At 33.5% G+C, this 22837-nt stretch overlaps 1 protein-coding gene, 1 long non-coding RNA gene and 2 other non-coding genes across 4 annotated transcripts; 2 read left to right on the plus strand and 2 right to left on the minus strand.

Moving 5' to 3' along the window:
- Positions 1-772: 772 nt before the first annotated feature.
- Positions 773-845, minus strand: TRNAK-UUU (transfer RNA lysine (anticodon UUU)). Its single transcript has one exon. It is a non-coding gene; the product is annotated as a tRNA-Lys (tRNA).
- A 1033-nt stretch (positions 846-1878) lies between these two features.
- On the minus strand, positions 1879-1951 carry TRNAK-UUU (transfer RNA lysine (anticodon UUU)). Its single transcript has one exon. It is a non-coding gene; the product is annotated as a tRNA-Lys (tRNA).
- A 123-nt stretch (positions 1952-2074) lies between these two features.
- Positions 2075-5844, plus strand: LOC135631034 (uncharacterized). Its single transcript, XR_010494255.1, has 3 exons — positions 2075-2206; positions 2396-2699; positions 4570-5844. It is a non-coding gene; the product is annotated as an uncharacterized LOC135631034 (long non-coding RNA).
- Positions 5845-6554: 710 nt separating this feature from the next.
- Positions 6555-8096, plus strand: LOC135631107 (protein PHLOEM PROTEIN 2-LIKE A9-like). Its single transcript, XM_065138519.1, has 3 exons — positions 6555-6713; positions 6880-6968; positions 7523-8096. The coding sequence occupies exons 1-3, from the start codon at positions 6663-6665 to the stop codon at positions 7911-7913; spliced, it is 531 nt and encodes a 176-aa protein (XP_064994591.1). The 5' UTR covers positions 6555-6662; the 3' UTR covers positions 7914-8096.
- Positions 8097-22837: the final 14741 nt, after the last annotated feature.

Below are 22837 nucleotides of genomic sequence, written 5' to 3' on the forward strand. Positions count from 1 at the left end.
TATGATCGAGGATCAAGTACGACTCTTTTCTATCCAGAAAAAAAGTAAAAAAATGGTTGATCATAAGAGGTAAATTAGTCTATTGCCTCTCTAGAATAGAAACACCAAGAGAGAATGACACATAATGTTTAAACAACTTTAGTATGAGTACTTAAACATTTTATCTCCACTGTTATTGAAACTATACTCTAATCATTTGTATCACAATCATTCATGATCTTGCCCATGCAAGGTCACATTATTTCTTTACGGCTATATGAAGTTCATCACAAGCATAGATTATCATATCATATGAAATGAGTGGAATGTAGGCCTGGATTGGTATGCAAACCTTTGGCAATTCGATCCAATTCACATAAAAAAATTAAGGAAACCCTAAAATATGATTAGGTTATGATATTACCTTGATTAGGGCTTGGAACATGTTTTGCTCTTGTTTCTCGAGATGTTGTCATCACGGTTATTGTTATTCGACATTATTCGCTCGTTCTCTTTAGTATAATATAAGTCTCTCATCTTCTTTTCTCTTATTATTCCTTCTTTTTCTTTTTTCTCTATTTTCTCTTCTTCGTCCTTCCTCTACTTCCTCCATTTCATTCCTTTCTTTTTCTTGCCTTTCTTTTTTTTCTCTTCCTTAATTGTTACCCTACTTCATTCCTCTTCCGTTTTTTTTATTTTTCTTTATTTTTGAAACATTGGTATATATATATATACACACACAATTACTACAATCACGAAAAATGATTCTAATTTTAATTATGCATTAAAATATCGCCGTCTGTGGGAATCGAACCCACGACCACGTGGTTAAAAGCCACGCGCTCTACCAGCTGAGCTAAGACGGCTTGGACAGACATTTAGCTTTATAAATTCAATAGTATGATACATATAATCTTAGATTAGGCCGAGAAAGTTCTGCTTTGCTCGCGGAGGAAGCGTTCTTTAGGAAGGAATCGCCGGGCGTCAGCGTTCCCCTCCGCGAAGGATGTCAAGGTTGCACTCGCGACTGTTCTCAGCGAGGAGATTGGAAGAAGGAAACGAGTTTGCGACATGACATTGGTTGCTTCTTGCAGGCTATGTTTCGGTGACAAGTAGAAGAAGAAACCAAATTTGCGCTATGGTTTGTTTCCGGATTCAAGTTATTCCTATGGCATCATTTCCATTCATGTTGCGTATCTTTCGGAGTTCCTGTTCTTGTTGTCGTCGGTAAGTTACTCACCAACACTAATTGCCTTATGGTTGTCTCTGCTATTTAACTTTATTTCATTATCATCATCAATCTTCATGCCATACTCTTTGAGTCATAGTTGAATGAATTGGCTGCACAGAGTGGAAGGAATGTTTTTTTATTCCACTTATCATCATCAATCTTTTCAGAGTGCTACCAACGGGAAATCGTGAAAGATGAGATTTTCCAAATGGGATTATTGTCTTTTGAGTGGACTTCCATCGAGTCACTCTCATATACCTACAAATTAATGGACCGTTAATTGATATAAATTATTATTATTATTACTATTATTATTATTATTATTATTATTATTATTATTATTATTATTATTATTATTATTATTATTATTATTATTATCATCGTTTGTATATGATCAGATTTATCATTATTATTATTTCTATCACAAAAAAAAAATTAATTAAATTATTTTCGTTTAGTTAAAAGAAACGCTTCTCATATGCCTATAAATATTAATGCACAATTAATCGATATAATTTATTATTATGATAATTATTATATTTTTATCATCATTATTATATATTATCAGATTTATCGTTATTATTATTACTATCACAAAAAAAAATTCATCGAAATTATGACATAAAAAAATTATTAAATTATTTTCTTTTAATCTAAAAATAAAAAACCGCCGTCTGTGGGAATCGAACCCACGACCACGTGGTTAAAAGCCACGCGCTCTACCGGCTGAGCTAAGACGGCTTTTGTGGGTAATTCTAAGTACTTATAATTAATTATCTTTAATACTCGGGGCGTACTCGAACTCGCCTCCGCTATGGAAAGTCGAGGCTGCGCTCGCGACTGTTCTCGGCTCCTCTTTTTGGGCAAAAATCGAATCTTTTCATGGAGAATGGACGACAGAGTGGAGTTTGCCAGTTGACATTGGTTGTTCAGCAGACTATGTTTTGGAAGAAGAACGAAATTGTTGCTAGGTTTGCTCTCTACGTCTCTCTCGATGTAAGCTACGGTTTTGTCGCCTGATTCAAGTTATTCCTATGGCATCAGTTCCATTCATGCTGTGTGTCTTTTGGAGCTCCTGTTCTTGTTGTTACACACCAACGCTTATTCCCTAATGGTTGCCTCTGCTGTTTAGCTCCTTCATGGTAGTTGATTCTCTAAATTCATGTGTCTTCCTGCAATCTCCAGGTCATAGTCGAATGGAATGGCAGATACTAGACAAGACTCAGAGGGGAAGTCATAGTATTTAATCTATCATATATCCTAGACAAGACTCCGACGGGAAGTAGTGTTTCCTCTGTCATCCAAATTATTTCCCTTGCCCTGAAAGAGGCTGAGGAGGGAAGCTGGTTCCATTTGTCAGGGAACTGAACTTGTTTCTTTTTTCTCAACTTATCATCATCGATCTCTTCCAAGTACTCTGCTCGATATGTATGCAATCCAAATGTATCGATTCTCAAGGTAGCGTGTGGGGGCAAACCTTGGCACAATGGTAAGATTCTCCTTCTCGACTTGAGTGATCAGAGTTTGAGTCATTCTATGATGCGCTTCGGCCGCCCTTTAACAATTTAGGTAGCACATCTTTTACTTTGTATGACCTTGTATCTATTATTAGATAACGACACAAGAGACATTTGGTGTCTCCTTTTTGATATAGTAGATACTTCTCTCATTTCCTGAGTCCGGTAAATTCAATTCCATGCTATAATAAAACTATCTCGATTATCCTCTCTCCATTTTCCTCTTTTCAATTGTTGCATTTTTATATGGTTTTTGATGGAAGTGTATCAGTTTTCAGTCCAGGTGCCCTGACATAGTTCAAGTTTCATGGAAGAATTAGGAGGATCAAACTGAGTGTTGTTTCAGGTTGTTGTGCTTGGATTCAATCTCATATGATTTGAGCTATGCATGTTTAGATGAACTTATGTAGTAATTTTTGTATGTCTAATGGCTATAATACACCAATATACTAATAGTTCTAAGGAACTGAAAGTGAGACTGGATTAGTATGTCTCCACGTGCACACGAATGGTTGTTTTGTGGGTTTGATGTTGCATAAGATGACTTGGAGACATGGTACATTATAAGTTCTGGTATTTATAAGATAAATTGTTCTAAAGTATCTCTAATGATTGCACATGAATGAAATTTTATTATTAAAGAACAGGTAATTGTTCATGAATGGTATGTTCCAGGTCAACCAAATTGTGGAAGTTCTGTGTAAAGAGTTTGTATGCATAAAACAATTTGGCTAGTGAATACAATAAGGCCCAAAATTGTCCTGAAACTTGAAAAACTGTTGGACAGAGTATGATTCTGGTAAAAAAAAAAAGAAAAAGAAAAATCAAACCCTTTGGTATTAATTTAAAGTTCAAAGACCTGTGAATCTTATGATGTGTGATCGAACATTGTTCATATAACATAAAAATGCTGAATCTCGGAAATTTGATACGAAAACAAGTAGATGACACTGCTCATGTTACACAAAATTAGTATGATGTGATAATTTTCATTAATTACTTGTTCTGGATACGCCTGGTTGATTAGATCTTGACAAAATGAACTATCATAGGTAACAATGATTGTTTGAAGCCGGTAGCCATCTTTTGAAATACTAAATCCATATATAAAAAATTCAACCATTTATACTTTAATATGCCCAAATATATTAACTAAATACAAGATTGACCAATTTATATGATTGATATCTTGATCATAATTTAAGATGTTTGACTGCTTAAGTAAAAGATGATTTCATTTCATATTAAATGTGAATCTACCTAAGCATCTTAGCATATAAAAGGATAGCATATAAGAGGCTCTTGCTAATGCAAGGTCTAGACAGTTAAATGTATGCAACCTTGTCTTGCAAATGAAGAGATTGTTTCCCTTATCAAAATTTGATCAGCCAGTTTGAAAATAATACAAAAATTATTATGAGACTAAAACTTGCCTCTTTATATATTTATTTATCAGTTGTAAATAATTGTATTGCACATAGCTTGTGTCAAACAGTCTTTTGATGAAGCTGTTTCTTATTTGTTTCCTCCCTAATCCTACAGAGATTATGCTCAATTTTATAGCAGAACTTGTTGAATAAAATCACAAGTAGCTATGTGCTAGACGCCATTGCAACTGTAGCTTTATATGAATGCAGTTGTACAAGCTTGTCAATCAAGTGTTGGTATCCTGTTCATCTATTCACGGCAGAAATAAATGAACTTCCCTGCTTGCTACAGCCACTAATCTAGTGTTTTCTAGAGGATGGTGCTTGATGTAGTTGTAATACTAGTCTCTGTTCATAGTGATCTATCCTTATTCTGCCCATGCTCAATGTCTTCATGGTTTGTTTGTGGATGCAGTAGCGCGTCAAGTCACAGAGAAACTTAGACCTTTGAGATATGCAACCTCAATGCTTCAGAATTCTGATAGCACCTTATTGTCTAGTCCATGGAGCTATGAAGCTTTCCACTGTATTGCTGGCTGAATCCACTTGTCATGGTTCCGCTAGGTGCTTGGGCTGTTTAAGTAAAAGAAACTCTTCATGTAACATCTAGCAGTAGGTTAATAGCCCTCACATTTGCTTTTATTTTTCATAGAAAAGAATAATCAGTATGCAATTTAATCCCTCTGCTGTGGTTGACTAAAACCTCCCTATTTTTCCCAACTGTATAAAGATTGATCAACAGGTTGTTAGTATTTGACCTGAATCTCTGTGATCGACAGTTTCCACTCGAGTGGTGTGTGTGTGTGTGTGGCTTGTTCTGTTCACTTTTGCTCTTCAGATAATTTCAGCTGTTCATTTGATTATTTTGTTCAAACTTACGAATCATAGGTAATATCTGAAAAAGTGACATTCGACCAATTGGGTATTTATTACCTGCAGTTGGCATCTAAACTTGTATTTCCTTTATATATTTTTGATTTTTTCCTAAAATTCGTATATAGATGTTGAAGTCATACTATGCTAACTTTGTTCCGAATCTTATTTTGCAGATTAGTCTTTGTTCAGAGGCAGTCATTCGTTGATAACTTTCGAGAACATTAGTTGATTCTTCACAAGACATTAGTTGGAAGGAGTACTCAAAGAATCTGATGCTTGTCTTATCAAGATGGCAGCGCTGCAGTTTGATTCTTGCAAATCAGAAAAGCTTTTTTTCTGGTCAGCTTTAGGCTGTCAATGAAATGGTAGAGATTGGTACTGCATCGAGGGATCAGATTCTCGCTCAGCCGAGCAAGAGGGATATGACTAGGAACAAAATGAAGCATGGACATGACGCAGGAATCTTGAAACCTAATGCAGAAAGCACCTCATAATCCCAATGTTGGATGAATGCAGGATGTTGATCGTGTCCTTGCCAAAAAGGGATTTCATTGTGGTTCATGAATGATATTAGCGGGTGAAGGCATCATCGATAGTTTGGAGAACTTGTGGCGGCAGCAGAACATTCATGAAATGACTCTGATTATTTTGTCCAGCAGCTGAAGTAGTTCAAAAAAAATTCAGCAATTTAGAATAACAATTATGTAACATGAAAACTCAAAAAGTGATGAGTTTTCATACATTTTAATCTACAATCAGATTGTTCATAAATAAGAAAAGAAAAATCATGAGAAAACAAAAAAGGGAAGAGAGGTGGGTGTCTTTGTTGTTGCTTGATAGATGTGTAAAGAAGAAAATGAAAGAGGAAGATGTGTGAAGGAAAAGAAAAGAAGAGAGAGAAAGTTGCATAGCTTTATTCGTTACTTGCTTGTGATCGATCACTAGATTCTTCAATGCGTGGCTTGAAGGTAGAGCAAATCTACTTAGTGATCCTAGTAATTTCATTAATTTACTTCGACATTTTCATCTCAATAATATATATATATATATATATATATATTATTGGTCTAATAATTATCTTATTTTTTTTAAAATTAAAGAGTAATTGATGATCACACGAATAATATCTTAATCGATCTTTAAAAAAAAATAATATTATATATATTATAATTTATTTACATCGTATAAGATGAGAAAAAAAATCAATGTAAAAAAGTGACATTATATTTCTTGACCAAAATTTTGAAGTGATGGAAAACTAAGTAAAAGTCGTCTCCTTCCACCCTATTCTCATCCCTAAAAACATTCAACTGAAAAGGTAGAAAAGTCAGGACCTCCTACGGCCCAAGATGTCCACAAACCTACCACTAGAGGATGCTGATCTTGATGGGAACAGGAACGGATGCTTTGCGTCGCTCGTCCACTCGATTCTACACACAAGGATTCCGACGAAGGACGGCTTCCGAAGCCCCCACATCAAATTCCATTCGCGTTCTATATTCTTTCTCTTATCTATTTAAACTCTTCCCCGACTCGGAAGCTCCTTCAATATTCACCAGCTCTCAATTCATCCCCTGTATCACCACAGCAGCTGCTGCTTCTTCTTCCTTTTCTTCTCTCTCTCTCTCTCAAATGTCCACGAATCCACACTACAAGGGAGAGCAGAATGATTCGACCATTAAGGTAATTCCTTTCACAGCAAAGTAATGCATGGTCCAGTCTCCGGGTGCAGTTAGTCCTGCATCAAGCAACAAGGAGACTCGATCGGAGTTCCAGTATGCACTTGGATGCTCTTCTCATGCATGCATGCATCTTGTGTGTGATGTGATTGCTTTCTCGCTTATGACAGAAAGATGGAGACACCGTCAAGATAGAAGCCACCGCACTCGACGTCACCTGGGGCAACGATCCCCGCTACTGGTCCATTGACAAAACCAGGTAAGGCTTCTTTGATCGTCACAAAGAGAAGTCTTTGATCTTAGCATCATTGATGATGTTTTCCCAACCACTTCATGTTCTTCGTTTGATTTCCTACCCGTATTCTTGTTTCTTTTTCTTTCTGATAAAATCATTTGATTGGGTGACAAATGTTTTGGCTCGAATTTTTATCATCTCATGATTACACTTTTAAACCGAACCCTATTCTACTTGTAATCCGTGAAGTTTCATCCCAAACCTACATAAATGAATAATGAACGAATGAATTGTTTTCGTGTGCAGCTGGAAAATGATGAAGCAGAGAATCTTCTTAGCTTGTTGTCTAAAAACAAAAAATAAATTATATTTGATAGACGACTCTATTTTGTTGATGACTTGTAAATGAATAAATGAATTAATGCACTAAGGAATGATTTTTTTCTTTTAATATCGTTTCTCGTTGTTTGTTATTCTGTTTTATGTCCCATTAAATGAATGAATGGATGATCTTAGAGGATTTATCTCGTTGCATCAAGTGTCGTAATAAATAAATGAATGATCTTGGAAAACTACAGAGGAGCTATCTCGTTGCACCAAGTGTCGTGGCTCGAGGTCAGCGGCGTATTCGGCAAGAGTGAACTCGACACGGTGAATGCCGGGCTCGATACCTCAAAAACCTATTCATTGAAGTTTAGAGTGAAGATGAAGGCGGACGCCTTCGGGTGGAGTGGCTGCCCGGTGTACCTGATGGTCAAGGATGGCGACACCAAAAAGTTCAAGTGGAAGAAGGTTGACCTAAGCCGACTAACTGCCGGAACGGAGGTGTATATTCCAGAGTCTCCAGACAAGCACACCTTTAGGCCTCCCGCTGACAAACTCACCTTCGGATTGTTTGAGATTTGGAGGGGCAGATGGAAGGGAGGACTCGAGATCTTACAAGTCATCATCGAAAGGGACCAACAATAATCGACATATACACACATACACACTTTCATATGGTGTGAGCTTATGCCTATTTCGTGTTCAGATTGTATACGAATAAAAGTCTGATGTGGTGGAGAAACGAGGCTTCTCCGTGGTTTGGCATGTAATATAGTACTTTATGTTTGCGTAACACGAGAATGACTAAATGAATAAACATGTTCCCTACCGGTGAAGCCAAAAACCTCCTCTTCTATATCAAATGTGATGGAATGCTTTTATGTGATGAGTGAAGATGGCAAGGAATCCGACTCGTACGACACCGTCGTTAGATGCTCATCACATAACGGACGAGGACTGGCCGGCTGCCGAATGACCCGGTCGGAGCCCCGATTCAAAGAGCTAACAGTGACACCAACTCGAGTTAGGAGCTAAACTTTTGTTCACCATTTGATCTCAAAAACGACTCCAGAAATCCATGGAGAAAGGATTGCTATTCACCGAAAACTTTAGCGTCAGGAGAATCTCTACTGCAGTTTATGGAGTAAGAATGAAGCAAGGCATTGATCTTAAAGAAGCTGACTTTATTCCCTACTTCCGTGGTGCGTGCATGTGTGTGTGTGTTTGTGTTCCTACGACGAGATTTTTTGCCGAAAGCAAAAGGGTGAGCACTTACGTGTGGGAAGAATCCCTTTCGGACGGAGATGGGGGTACCTGTCTCTTCGTGCCTCATGGCTTCCGAATAAACTTTTGCAGCTGGTGATGATAATGCTTGGAGATGCTTGGTTTATTTTTCCTTCTTTTTTCTTTCTTTGTGATGAACATATGCAGCCCGGTGAAGAGGAACACTGTGCCTGTTTATCATCAAATACTGCTTCCAGCACTCCCTGCACGATGAGCAAAGAATTGGGGTCGATCCATCTAAAGGACTCGAGTCGAGGAATCGCCTTCTGCCCAGTATTCTTCCTTCCAACTTTGATCTGATCTCGGAGTACGATGGCTCCTTTGCGGGAACGGGCTATGTCTTCAACTCTATCTCAGGGAATATTATCACCGCCGGAGGCGATATCACGACACAGCAACCTCGCTTGAGGCTGAATGTTGGACCATTTGGGATCGACTCCAAAAAGCAATTGCTAAAGGCTATCGTAATCTTTTGATCAAGGACTGATTCCTTATGCCATGTCAACATAATCTCCTACCACTTGCTGGATGTAGAATTCTTATAAAGATGTCTTTCATCTTGCTAATCTTGTAACGGTGGTTGGCTGGCTTCACATTTCCAGAAATAATGGCTGGATACCTCGTAGCCTCGCTAACGCTGTTAGAACCACCCATGGATGGGAATTTTGTGGCTCTCATGCTTTCTTATTCAATGAATACATAGTCATTTTTTTCCTTTTTTAAGAACTGCTTTGAGAACGATTGCTGTAGACTTTAGAGAAAGGAACAAAATTTATTTCAACAGCATTCGGACACATCCAGACTTGATTGAAGGAGCAGAATACTGTAATCTCTTTAGGTAATGGAGAGAATATTGATTGGAGGCCACCATGGTGACTTTCAGGTGCCAGAAAGAAGAAAAATATAAGGATATGCATCACTATAAAAAGATAAATTGACAAGTGAGATGGTGACATATAAATATATGAGGTGATAGCAACTTGATCAAAGCTTCATGTGAATCTCGAGGGACTTGATTGCCTCTGGAAGTATTGGAGAGATGATAATGCTCGACTGATTGGCATTCACCTGTGCAAATGCAAAAACCCTGCCTAGTGGAGTAACACCTTGTTCTTACATATTGATGTTGCCGATCGACTGTGACTTGCTTACCAGCGGTCTCCAAACTTGAGGGCAGCGACGCCTCGCTGCACGCGGAAGCTGAACTGTAACACAAAGAATAAACTTCACTGATTGGACGTGAATCAAGTTTTCTTTGGACGATAAATTGGCAAAACATGCTCACCTTCTCCGAGGGCACCAAGAATAGATGACATTTGAAGCAAAGCAAGATAGTCTTGGAGGACATGATTACTAAGGGTGGGTGAGACGAGAGATACTTTGGATGGTTGAAACTTGAAAGTGATGCATTCTACAAAGTCAAAAATAAATTTAAATTACTTAGCTTATGCAGATCATTGCAAAACAAATGCCTATTGTAATATGTTGTGCGGTGCTTCTTCATGTTAAATTAAATTTGATAGGAGGGATTCTTCTAATTACTTGGACTCTTAGCTCTTGTCTATAAATATGTAGGACCTCCTAGGGTCTTAACATGGATACGTGAATATATAATATTATTGAAAGATACAGATCTTCTCTCATCTCCCCTTAGTCACGTGAATCAGTCATTAAGAGATCACAGATTTTCTCTCATCACCTCTTAGTCCTTAATCTATCGCTCATAGTGATCTTGTGAAGAAAAAAAAGAAAAGAGAATGCGAGTTTAGTTTTTATTGCATATCGATATCACTATAGCATTTGGATCGGACGATGATGCGCTTGTAGATTAGATAAAGGCTCTCTAAATGACATCAAAATATATACATTATAAATTTGATATATCGTTATTTGATTTTAATTTTTTGCATTAAAATTTTTCACATAACATTAGTATAATCATGATTTTTATGCTAACAATTAATATAGAGTTATATTTTTGAAATCAAATACTTTGAATGGTTTTTATGCATGCGATTGCTATAGCATCGCTGAAGCCTATGGAGATTGCAATGACTACCGCTGTATGCGGCGATTGTAATAGCATTGTTGCGGTAGTGTTTGTTGGCCATTGAAAGCCATGGTTCCTAGTAGCTACACAGCAAACACGGGTATAACAACACATGGTGGGAGGATCCATTGACGATGCTTGATCAGTGGCACACCATGGAGGTGTTCCATAGGAAAGGAAAGTGACAGTAGGACGTGATGGCATGACACAATGACCGATGAGATCACCAGTCGACTATGTGAGAAATGTTGAATATCATATTTTGATGATAAAATTAATTGATAAATGATCTAATTCATATATTGAGATAAGTATTATTGGATTAACTACGATAATGGATAAAGTATAAAACATATATTGGGTCGGAGTCAAAGATCGGATGATATGTCGAAGATTTGAAGATGTGCCAGAAGCTCGCCGAGAGTTCATCAGGAGTTCGCCGAGAGCTCGTCGGGAGTTCGTCGGGAGTTCACCGAGAGTTCGTCGGGAGTTCACCGAGTGTTCGTCGGGAGTTCGCCAAAAGTATGCCGAAAAGTTCACCGGAAGTTCATCGAGACTTCGCCGGAAGAACGATTGACATACTGGACAAAGATTGCTTAGTTAATACCTTAATTATCATAGTTAGAATCAAGATTGAGTTAGGATTGAGAGATAATTTCACTAACTCGGTTAGGGGCCAATTGGGCCCAAAACATGACTGAGTTGGGCCAGATGGAAGGCCCACTCAGCTACTTGGAGCCTTGCTAGGCAGTGGCATCGCCCAAGGTGGGCGGTGGAACCGCTTGAGGCTCAGCCTTCCATGTGGTCTGGGCGATGGTACTGCCCAGACTGGGAGGTGGTACCATTGGTAGTTAATACTGTCAGGCAGTGGTATCGCCAGAGCCTAGTCTCCGAGGCTCTATCAGACGGTAGTACCGCCAGACTGGGTGGTGGTACAACCCAATAATGACGGTGGTACTACTAGTACCCCAAAAATCTAAGAAGAGACATTTTTGGCACTAATTATGAAACATTTAGGGCCTATAAATACAATACTCCTTTTTGCATGAAAGAGTAACAAAAAGAGCAGAAAAGTGTGAAAAAATCTTTTAGTGTTGGGGTGTAAAAGTGTTATAAAAGTACTAAGGGTCCTCCTCCTCTTTCTTCAGCTTTGTAATCATTAGAGAAGAGGTGTGAGGCTTGTAAGGATTGTCTCCTAAACTCATGAAAAGGAGAAAAGCTTTGTAAGAAGGTGGTTAGTCTTCGCCTATTGAAAAAAGACCATCAGTGGATGTCGGTGACCTCAACGGAGGAAAAATCAAAAGTGGACATAGGTTACAACGACCGAACTACTATAAATCCGGTGTGTTCTTTCATTACTACTTTTTTTCGTTACTTATTTACACTCTATGCTTTACATTTGCTCTAAGTCATTACTTTCATTACTTTTCGATACAAGCTTTGATGAACGATTTTGTCAAACGAAACTTTCAAAATCAATGTAATTTTTATCACTGCACTAATTCACTGCCCCCCTCTTAGTACCGTAAATTGGTATCAGAGCAAGGTTACTCTCAATTTGGTTTAAAACCCAAGAGAGATGTCTTTTACTCGTAATCATGAGGGTCATTCTATCACACATCCTCTCATGTTCAATTGAATGGACTATACTTATTAGAAAACTAGAATGAGGATTTTCTTGATTTCTATGGATTTCGAGTTATGAAAGTCTTCTCGAACGATTAGAATGATTTGGAGAAGAAGATTTTCTCTTTGAATATCAAAGTTATGAATGCTTTGTTTTATGCATTAGATAAGAGTGAACTCTCTCCTCCCACTAGCAACTTGGATGCATCTTCTTCCAATGAATCCTTACCTAAGGATTGGAGATATGTAGCTACTCATCCTAAGGAGCTAATCATTGGAGATACTTCAAAAGGGGTTCAAACTCGTTCTTCTCTTAAAAATTTTTGTGTGAATGCAACCTTTTTATCTCAAATTGAACCTAAATGCATTGACGAAGCCTTGAAAGATGATTCATGGGTTATCGTAATGTATGATGAATTAAATCAATTTGAGAGAAATGAGGTATGGAAGCTTGTTCCTAGACCTAGTGACTATTTGGTAATTGGTACTAAATGGGTCTTCAGAAACAAGTAAGATAATCTTGGTATCTAATTGGAAACAAGGCTAGATTAGTGGCCAAAGGTTTTAACTAAGAAGGAGGTATCAATTATGAAGAAACATTTGCTCCTGTGGCTTGACTTGAAGCCATAAGGATTCTCCTATGCTAGTCGTAATAATTTTAAATTATTTCAAATGGATGTTAAAAGTGCTTTTCTTAATTGATTTATTTCTGAAGAAGTTTATGTTGAACAACCTCCTGGATTTGAGAATGCTAACTCTTTGAATCACATGTTTAAGTTAACTAAGGGTCTCTATGGATTAAAATAAACCCCTGGGCTTGGTACGAGAGGCTTAGTTCTTTTCTTATTCAAAATAATTTTATGAAAGGCAAGGTCGATGCTATATTATTTATCAAATATTTTAAAAATAATTTTCTCATTATTCAAATTTACGTTGATGATATTATTTTTGGATCTTCAAATGAGTCATTATATGAATTTTTTACCAATAGTATGAGTCATGAATTTGAAATAAGTTTGATGGAGGAATTAACTTTTTTCTTAGGTTTACAAATCAAACAACTTTGTGATAGATTTTTTGTTAGTCAAACAAAATATACTTTAGATCTATTAAAATAATTTAATATTGATAATGTTAAGACTATTAATACACCAATGAGCACTTCTACAAAACTAGATATGGACTCTAATGAAGAATGTTTTAATCAAAAGACTTATAGGGGTATGATAGGTAGTTTATTATACCTCACAACAATTAAACCCGATATCATATTTAGTATTGGACTATGTGCTAGATTTCAATCTAATCCCAAGTAATCTCATTTAAAAGCTATTGAAAGGATTTTTAGATATCTAAAAGGAACTCCTAATCTAGGACTATAGTATCAAAATTCTAAAAACTATGAATTACTTGCTATGTCGATGCTGATTTTGCTGGTTGTCAAATAGATATAAAAAGCATATCTGGAATATGTCAATTCTTAGGTCACACACTTGTCTCTTGGTCCTCCAAGAAACAAAACTCGGTTGCATTATTTACAACCGAAGCAGAATATATAGCAGTAGGTGCATGTTGTGTACAAGTTATCTAGATGAAGAACACTTTATTATGGAATTCACTTGAAAAATATACCCATAAAATGTGATAACACTAATGCAATATGTTTAACAAAAAATCTCATTCGATACTCTAGAACTAAACATATTGATATTAGGCATCATTTTATTAGATATCATGTTAATAATCATGATGTATCTTTAGAATTTATTAATACAAAGCATCAATTAGTATATATTTTTATAAAAACATTGAATGGGGAATAGTTTGATTTTATTAAAAGAGAATTAAGCATGCTAAATCTTTCAAATGCATGAATTCCTTTTTCGGATTCCTCGGTTCTTCATAACTTGAATTTTCTTTTTAAATCGAGATAATCTTTCTATTTGCAAAAGAAGAGTCTTGATTTATGAATTTTTTTTATTAATAACTTGATCTTTTATCAATTCTTATGAATTATTCTTCTTTCTATTTACAAGAAAAAGGATTTGACTTATGAAGTTTTATTCATGGATTTTTGATCCTTTATTTGATGCTCCTTTCCCATGAATTCTTCCTCACTCTTCTCACGAAAGAAGAATTTTTATTCATGGACTTTTAGTATGTAATGATCATTCACAATAATAGAGGTTTGATTTTGTATAGACATCTTGACCATTTTAAATCCTTTCTCTTTGCTAAAATAGAAGCTTGATTAAATGAAACTCATTTATTATGGATTTGACTTGGTTTAAATTCTTTCATGAATTTGGTTCTTGATTTTTTTGAGAATGAATTCCTCCCCTACTTTTCTTCCTCTTCTTATTTTTTTTAATGACAAAGGAAATTTTTTTTTTGCATATTTCAAGAAGAATTAAAATGCTCTTGGACATCTAAAGCAAAAATGCTAGCTTGCCCATTTCAAAAAAGCAAAAGTAATTATCATACAAAGTTTTTACTTAACTTCTCAATTTTGCTAGCTTAGATAAATTGGTGTAAAACTTACTTGATACGCTTTTAAACACTTGCATTGTTGAATGATTCTCCTTTCTATTGATGACAAAGGGGAAATGATAATTGGTATCAAAATATTGATTTAAGCATGAGAAATAATGAATGTTTGGTATCATGAAATGATAAATGATATCATAATCAAAATGTTTATTTAATGCATGAAGTTTTAACATCATGTTATGGAAATGATGAATGTTGGGCATCATAAAATGATAAATGGTATCATGTTCAAAATATTGATTTAATGCATGAAGTTTTAACATCATGAAATGATGAATGTTTGCTATCATAAAATAATAAATAATATCATAATCAAAATATTCATTTAATGCATGAAGTTTTAACATCATGCATATTATGAAAATGATGAATGTTGGGTATCATTAAATGATGAATAGTATCATGTTCAAAATATTGATTTTGGTATTATGCCCAAAATGATGTATTATGAATACTTTAGTATCATGTATGTTATGCCCAAAATGATGTTGATTTATTTTGGTATCATGCATGAAGTGAGTATGAAATGTAAGGTTTTGAAATTGTGCATGTTTTAATGATGCATATTATATTGATACATTGATATGATATATTACATTTGATCACTATGATCGAAAGTGTTTAACTTGAATTCAAAGGTTATGATTCCTTATGAATTCAAGTTTGCTTTATCTCAATGTGGCATATAGATAGAGGGAGTTAAGGTTAACTCCATCATCAATTGGTTGTCATCATCAAAAAGGGAGAGATTGCTGAATCTCAGATTTTGATGATGAAATCAATTGATAAATGATCTAATCCATATGTTGAGATAAATGTTATATGATTAACTACGATAATGGATAAGACATAAAGCATATATTGGGCTGGAGTTAAAGATTGGATGATATGTCGAAGGTTCGAATGATGTGTCGGAAGCTCACCAAGAGTTCGTTGGGAGTTCGCTGGGAGCTCGTCGGGAGTTCGTCAAAAGCTCATCGAGAGTTCATTGGGAGTTCGCCAAAAGCATGCTGAAAAGTTCACCGGAAGTTCATCGAGGCTTCTCTAGAAGAACGATTGACATACCAGACAAAGATTGCTTAGTTAATGCCTTAACTGTCAAAGTTAGAATAAAGATTGAGAGGTAATCCCACTAACTCAGTTAGGGGCCAATTGGGCCTAAAACATGATTGAGTTGGGCTGGATGGAAGGCCCACTTGGCCACTTAGAGTATTACCAGGCGGTGGCACCGCCCAAGGTGAGCGGTGGAACCGCTTGAGGCTCAGCCTCCTAGGTGGTTTGAGCGACGGTACTACCTAGACTGGGTGGTGGTACCGCTAGAGCCCAGTCTTCAAGGCTTTGTCAAGTGGTAGTACCACTAGACTGAGCAATGGTATCACCCAGTATCAGAGTGTCAAGCGGTGGTACCGCCTAGTAATGGTGGTGGTACCACCATCCTGAAAATCCGGGAAGAGACACTTTTTAGCTACAATTCTGAAACATTTGGGGCCTATAAATACCTCACTCCTTTCTGCATGAAAGAGTAACAAAAAAAGCAGAAAACTATGAAAAAATCTTTTAAGTGTTGGGGTGTAAAAGTGTTATAAAAGTGCTAAGGGTCATCGTCCTTTTTCTTCAGCTTTGTAATAATTAGAGAATAGGTATGAAGCTTATAAGGGTTATCTCCTAAACTCGTGAAAAGGAGAAAAACTTTGTAAGAAGGTGGTTGGTCTTTACCTATTGAAGAAAGATCATTAGTGGACGTTAGTGACCTCGATAGAGGAGGAATCAGAAGTGGACGTAGGTCACAACGACCGAACCACTATAAATTCGATGTGTTCTTTCCTTATCGCTTTCTTTCATTACTTATTTGCATTTTACGCTTTACATTTACTCTAAGTCATTACTTTCATTACTTTCCGATACGAGCTTTGACGAAATAATTTTATCGAACGAAACTTTCCAAATCAACGTAATTTTTATCGCTGCACTAATTCACCCCCCCTCCTCTTAGTGTCATATTGATCATAACAAGAAAAGGTTCATCACCACGGGCGGTGGGTAGGTAGTGGATGACTATTGTACCGGTGGACGGGTGCGATGGCGATAAAAACATGAGAATTAGGGTCTTTAGAAAAGGATAGTTTTACCCATTATAAATAAAAAAATAATTTGTGTCATTAAATTTTATTTTCCAATTATGCTCTTCAAAAATTGGATATTTTCATTATATATCCTACTTAAAAATTATAGTTTTACCCTTTAGAAATTAAAAAAATTTAAATTATGTCCTCAATTATAAAATCAATTAATTTAATTTATTTTAATTAAATAATTTGATCGGACTTGATCATATCTATATTTTGATTACTTGACTAGATTTAGATTCAATTAGTTAAGTTTTGATCGAATTTTAAAAAAGTCAAATATTGATCAATTTTTTACTCTTACTAATTTTAATTTTGACTTGTCTAATTAGGTGAATGGTTGATCCAAATCTATGAGTCCAATTTAGGTAGCCTAATTTTGATCTTGCTTAATTAAATAGGTTTGACTAGTATAAAAGTTTCATATGAAATTTTAAAAAAATATAAATTACAGTTTTCTTTTATAGTTTTCTCATTATTGTTCTTGGATATTTATTTGGTTATTCACACGCACATATTTAAAATTATAAAATAATATTTATTTTCATATAAAGGCATAATTATGTTTTTTCATGATTATAATTATTATATACTTTTTATACTGATTAATATTTAATAATTAGTATGATTATTATTTTTTATTATTATAATATTTTAAAATAAATTAGTTTGAAAAAAATTGATGAATATTATATATAACTCATATCCCTAAGTTTTATCTAACTAGTAGTTGCCAAAGTGGATGATAGACTTATGAGATATAAATTATATTAAAGGTTTTATCATTTATAAAATATTTTAAATTATATTTTATATTAGTGATCTTTTAGACATCAAAGTGGCATAGACCAATAACTTATAAAATTATATTAAAGAATTAGTTCCGAAAGACATCAAGAAAAATAATATTTATAATGACATATATAATTGAGAGATTTAGATAATAGTATATAAGAATCTATTTTAAATAATTATGTGATGGAGTAGGATGATACTATTTTGGATATTCTTATAGCTCAGAATTGTATACCCAAAGATAACAATACTATTCTATGAAAATGGTATCAATCATATATAAATAATTTTATATTAATAATAGATATGTCACTATTTTACTAAAGGTGAAACTGATATCAATATCTTATCATTTATTAAAAAACTCAAAGTATTAATATTATATTATTTTATTACAATGGTACTTTCTTCATTGTATTTTAATAAATTTTCTTATATTTTAGATTAAATTATTATAAATAATTTGAGCATATTGAATTTACACAAGGTGTGTTAGACCTTAATTAAACTAGTTGAAAGGATCACATAATTATTGAAAGTTCTACAAAATGAATAATTGATATAAATGAATGAAAAATGCCTAAAAAAATTAACTTTATGATAATTACTAATAATATTTAGACTTCATTATAGTCTACAACTAGCATACCAGAATATTTTTAAAGATTAATTTAAATTTACTGACAAGTTATTGGTTGACATATTGATAAAAAAAATTGACTGAAATTTAATATAAAAATATTTAATAAATTCAAGATTATATCTTCAATATGCCTAACAAAATTGTAAGCTTAAGAACATTAGGCATAAATATAGTTGAATCATTTATTGTATAATTTATTCTTAATTTTATTTCTTCTTAGTTTAACTCGTTTAAAAATTACTATAATAAAATTAAAGATAAATAAAACTTAAGTGAGCTGGCTAGCATTTGTATTTAGAAAGAATTAAAATTAAAGTAGGAAAGACTCATAATATTTTGGGTACTACTCAAGTAGTATATAATAATAAAAGAAAATTAAAATGTAAATCACTTAAGTTTATAGATGCTATATAAACTTATAACAAAAGAAATCTTTATAGTAAGGTACAACTTTTGTGGCTAGAAAGGTCATACGAAGGACTATAAGGTTGTGGTATTAAAGGAAAAGGTATAAGTTTAACTTTTGTATGTTTCGAATAAACATTACGGAAGTCCATTTATAATATTTGATGGATAGATTTTGATACTTCCACCTACGTTACTAATAATAGAGATTCATTTTAATATAAGGTTTGAGAACCATAAGAGTATAAAATATTCATCATTATAGAAAATCATCTTAAAGTGAAAGTAATAGTAGTTGGGACTTATCACTTATACTTAGAGATGATTTATATGATGTTATGTTCCTATAATTTTAAATATTTGAGTTCTTTATCTAGAATTGTCAAGATATTATTTCTCTTTTGGGGGAGATAAACTCATTATGATTTTATAAAAATTATGTTTTGAATTCCATATGATGATCTATATAGAATTAATGTGAATCTTGAGTTTACAATGATCCTATTAGAATGAAATATAATTTTTTAAACTCTTTGAGATTATATATGTTGACATTTATGGGTCACTTCATGTTCCTTATTTTAGTATAGAGAGATATTTTATTATATTTATAAATTATTTGTTGAGATTTGACTATCTAATGTCTCCAATTGTTGACATCTTTACATAAATGAAGCCGAGAGATAACTAGATAGAAAAGTTAAAAATGATAAGTTTTATGACATTTATGATGAGTCTGATCACAATTTTGGTTCTTTTGTTAGATTTTTTAAAAAATGGGGTATTCAATATATCTTACTAGATCTATCAAAGTAGAATGAGATTATTAAAAGATAATATTATCCTCTAATAAATATAGTTAGAAGCATGATAAATTATTTTTCTATACTTGAATTAATTTGAGAAAATCTAAGGACGATTGTATATATTTTGAATAAGATTTCTAGTAAGTCAATTTCATCAACTTCTTTCGAGTTATGAATTAGTAGAAAATCTAACTTGAGATATTTGCATATTTATGGTTGTCTTGTAGAGATAAGGGTTTTTAATTTATATAAAAAAATAAATTTAAGGACTATTTCTAATTATTTTATTATTTATCAAAAAAATTTAAAGGGATACATATTTTATTAGCTTAATAATAATAATACAAGAATAATTGAATTTGGTAATGCAAGATTCCTAAAAAAAATAGCGAATTAGTGAGAGTAAAAATCTTAAAATTTAATCTTGATAGTAAGGAGATATAGGTTGATACTATTTTATTATTTTCTATTCGAGAGTTTATTGTTCTTGTTGATGAACTTGTAAAATAATCACAATTGATAGTTTTAAGAATATCTTAAAGGGAACGAAAACATACTATTTTATTGATTATGTGGTATATCTATAAGAATTATATTATTTTATATGAGTTAAAAGAGTCTCTCATTGTTTTCATAAGTTATGAACAACAATGGTTCTGAATAATGCTACGATGCAATAAAGGAAGAGTTAAAATCAATGGACTATAATGATGTTTAAGAACTTATTAATTTATTTAATAACTATAAAAGAGTCTATTATATAAACATAATTAAAAGGATAATATCGAATGATATAACGGTTAGATTTATGGTAAAATATTTTACTCATAAAAAATGAATCGATCATAATTAGATATTTTCTCTAGTTTTTTAAATAAACTTATCAAGAATCATTATGCCATTAATGGCTTGTTATTACATTATATGGATATGAAAATAAGTCTTTTGAATGGGCATCTAAATTTATATGGATTAACCTAAATGATTTATAGAGAAAAATAAAATAAAATTTGGTATATAAATTTAGAAAATCCATTTATGACTTTAAACAAGGTTCGAGATAATAATATATAAAGTTTCTTAATATCATTATTTTTTCATATTTAAAAAATACTATTGATCAATATTTATATCTAAATATTAGTGGGAGTTAGTTTATTATATTGGTTTATTTGTGAATAATATTTTGTTTGCCAATAGTAATCTTGATTTATTTTATTAAACTAAAAAATTTCTTACTAAGAATTTTGAGATTGTTGATATGAATAAAACATCTTATATTCTTAGCATTGAGATATTCAAAGATAGATCTCAAAGATTGCAAGGACAATCTTAGAAAGTAATATATTGAGCGAGTTTTGAAGAGATTTAGTATACAACTTTGTTTAATAAATGACATAAGTAAAATAATTTTAGTCAAAATAAGTATTTTAAAATAACTTAGAAAATAATTAGATAAAAAAATATTTTTTATGTTTGAACAATTTGAAGTTTATTATATTTTCAAGTCTATACTAGACCATATATCACTTTTATAGTTAGAATACTAGGTATATATTAAATTTACCTAGGAATGAAATACTATAAAGCTATAAAAAAAAATAGAAAGAGACAAAGGATTATATGTTCACATATATGAAAATAGATCAGCTTAAAATAATAATATTTTTAGATGCTAATTATATAAATTATCTCGATAGCATGAAGTCCATTTTATGCTTTATATTTGTATTAGTTAAAGGAGTAATTTACATAGAAGAATATAAAATAATATATTATTATATTATCAATAATAAAGTTGATTTTGTGGTATGCTTTGAGATCACTAATCAAGCTTTATGATTATGAAATTTTATTTTAAGGCTTGGTATGATTTAGATCAATATGCACATAGCTTATCTTTATGATAAAAAGACATCTTGGTCACATAACTATTTACACTGTACATTGATGTCATATGATATCAGCTCAAGTTTACTTGTGTATGACTATGAACGCCTGATCACACAGACTGCTCTGACCTCAACATGTTGTCTGCCGTCGCTTTGAGAGTGCACAGCAAGAGCAGTCTGAGCCTTCTCCAGTTGTTGGACATTATCCCGGCAAGACACTGACAAAGAGCCCAGCATGGTTGGAAGTTCAGCTGGTCTTTTATTGTCGTTTGTCAGTTGATAATGATCTCCCATTCTTCCTTCAGATTGGTCACCTTCTTACTTTTCTCGGCATGCCTCTCAATCTCAAATGCCGTGGGAAAAATTGCAAAATTACTGAGAGGATTATAGGAAGGATCTGTCTCCCAGCCTTCAGCCAGTGCTTCAGTATTCTGAAACATGTTGGCGGCAAATTATTCCTCTATGTTTGGCAGGAACTCCAACTCTTGCGACCGCATCGAGTCCATCAGCCTGCGAGATAGCAGCATGCTCACAATCATATTTTAACAAATAATCTTATCCTGTGGTTTATCATATAATAACAAGAAATTCTGGCCCTGTTCTTTGGTTTCAGCATAGTGTTCCAATTTGCCACATTCTAGCATCTGCTTGAGTTTTGCAAAATATGAAAATAAAATAAAAAATTTGTGTCGCAATGATACTCAAAAGAGTATAGTGCTCAGATGACATTTAAGTTAAGAGCTGAATTAAAATATTTTCTGGAGCTTCAACTGAGAATTCTATAAAGTTCAAAGAAACTTGAGAAGACTTGAGAAACCAGAACCAAGCCAATCAATTTTATGTCCTTAAGCTATGTGAATCCCAACTAAAGCTACATTCATCCAATATCAGCAGCTTGGCCCAGAAATCATTCAGGATTAGCTCTTATCACCTTAATTGTTAGAGCAACCTTAACAGTGGTGAAATCCCTTCCAATTGATGTTGACAGTATATTACTGTTGCCCCATATAAACCATCGATTACCAATTGTGCAGGCGATTTCTTCAAAACTAACCATACTGCTTTTACAATCAGGTTCCAAAAATTGGAGCAAGAGATGATTCTCCATAAACATATTGAATGCTTCTAACAACTTAATAGCCACTTCTCCCTTTATGCCATTGTCTGATGTTGCAAGGACAGCTTGTCAAGAAATAGTGTTATCTGGATACAGGATGGAGAAGGGGATACGTATGCATGTCCAGGTGACCATTTAGGATAAGGGCAAAAACAAAATATGAGGACATGATATATATATATATATATCTCCAAGTCCCTTAAGATGCAATTTATCAATTCTCCACAAGGCAGTACAAAGAACATAACAGTCATGCAATATGATTTTTTGCAATT

The sequence above is a fragment of the Musa acuminata genome, chromosome BXJ3-2, assembly GCF_036884655.1.
Source record: "Musa acuminata AAA Group cultivar baxijiao chromosome BXJ3-2, Cavendish_Baxijiao_AAA, whole genome shotgun sequence".
Lineage (NCBI taxonomy): Eukaryota > Viridiplantae > Streptophyta > Magnoliopsida > Zingiberales > Musaceae > Musa > Musa acuminata.

Coding starts and splice junctions, on each gene's coding strand:
- LOC135631107 (XM_065138519.1), top strand. CDS start 6,663: ATGTCCACGAATCCACACTACAAGGGAGAGCAGAATGATTCGACCATT. Junction 6,714..6,879: donor AGAATGATTCGACCATTAAG/GTAATTCCTTTC, acceptor CGCTTATGACAG/AAAGATGGAGACACCGTCAA. Junction 6,969..7,522: donor TGGTCCATTGACAAAACCAG/GTAAGGCTTCTT, acceptor GGAAAACTACAG/AGGAGCTATCTCGTTGCACC.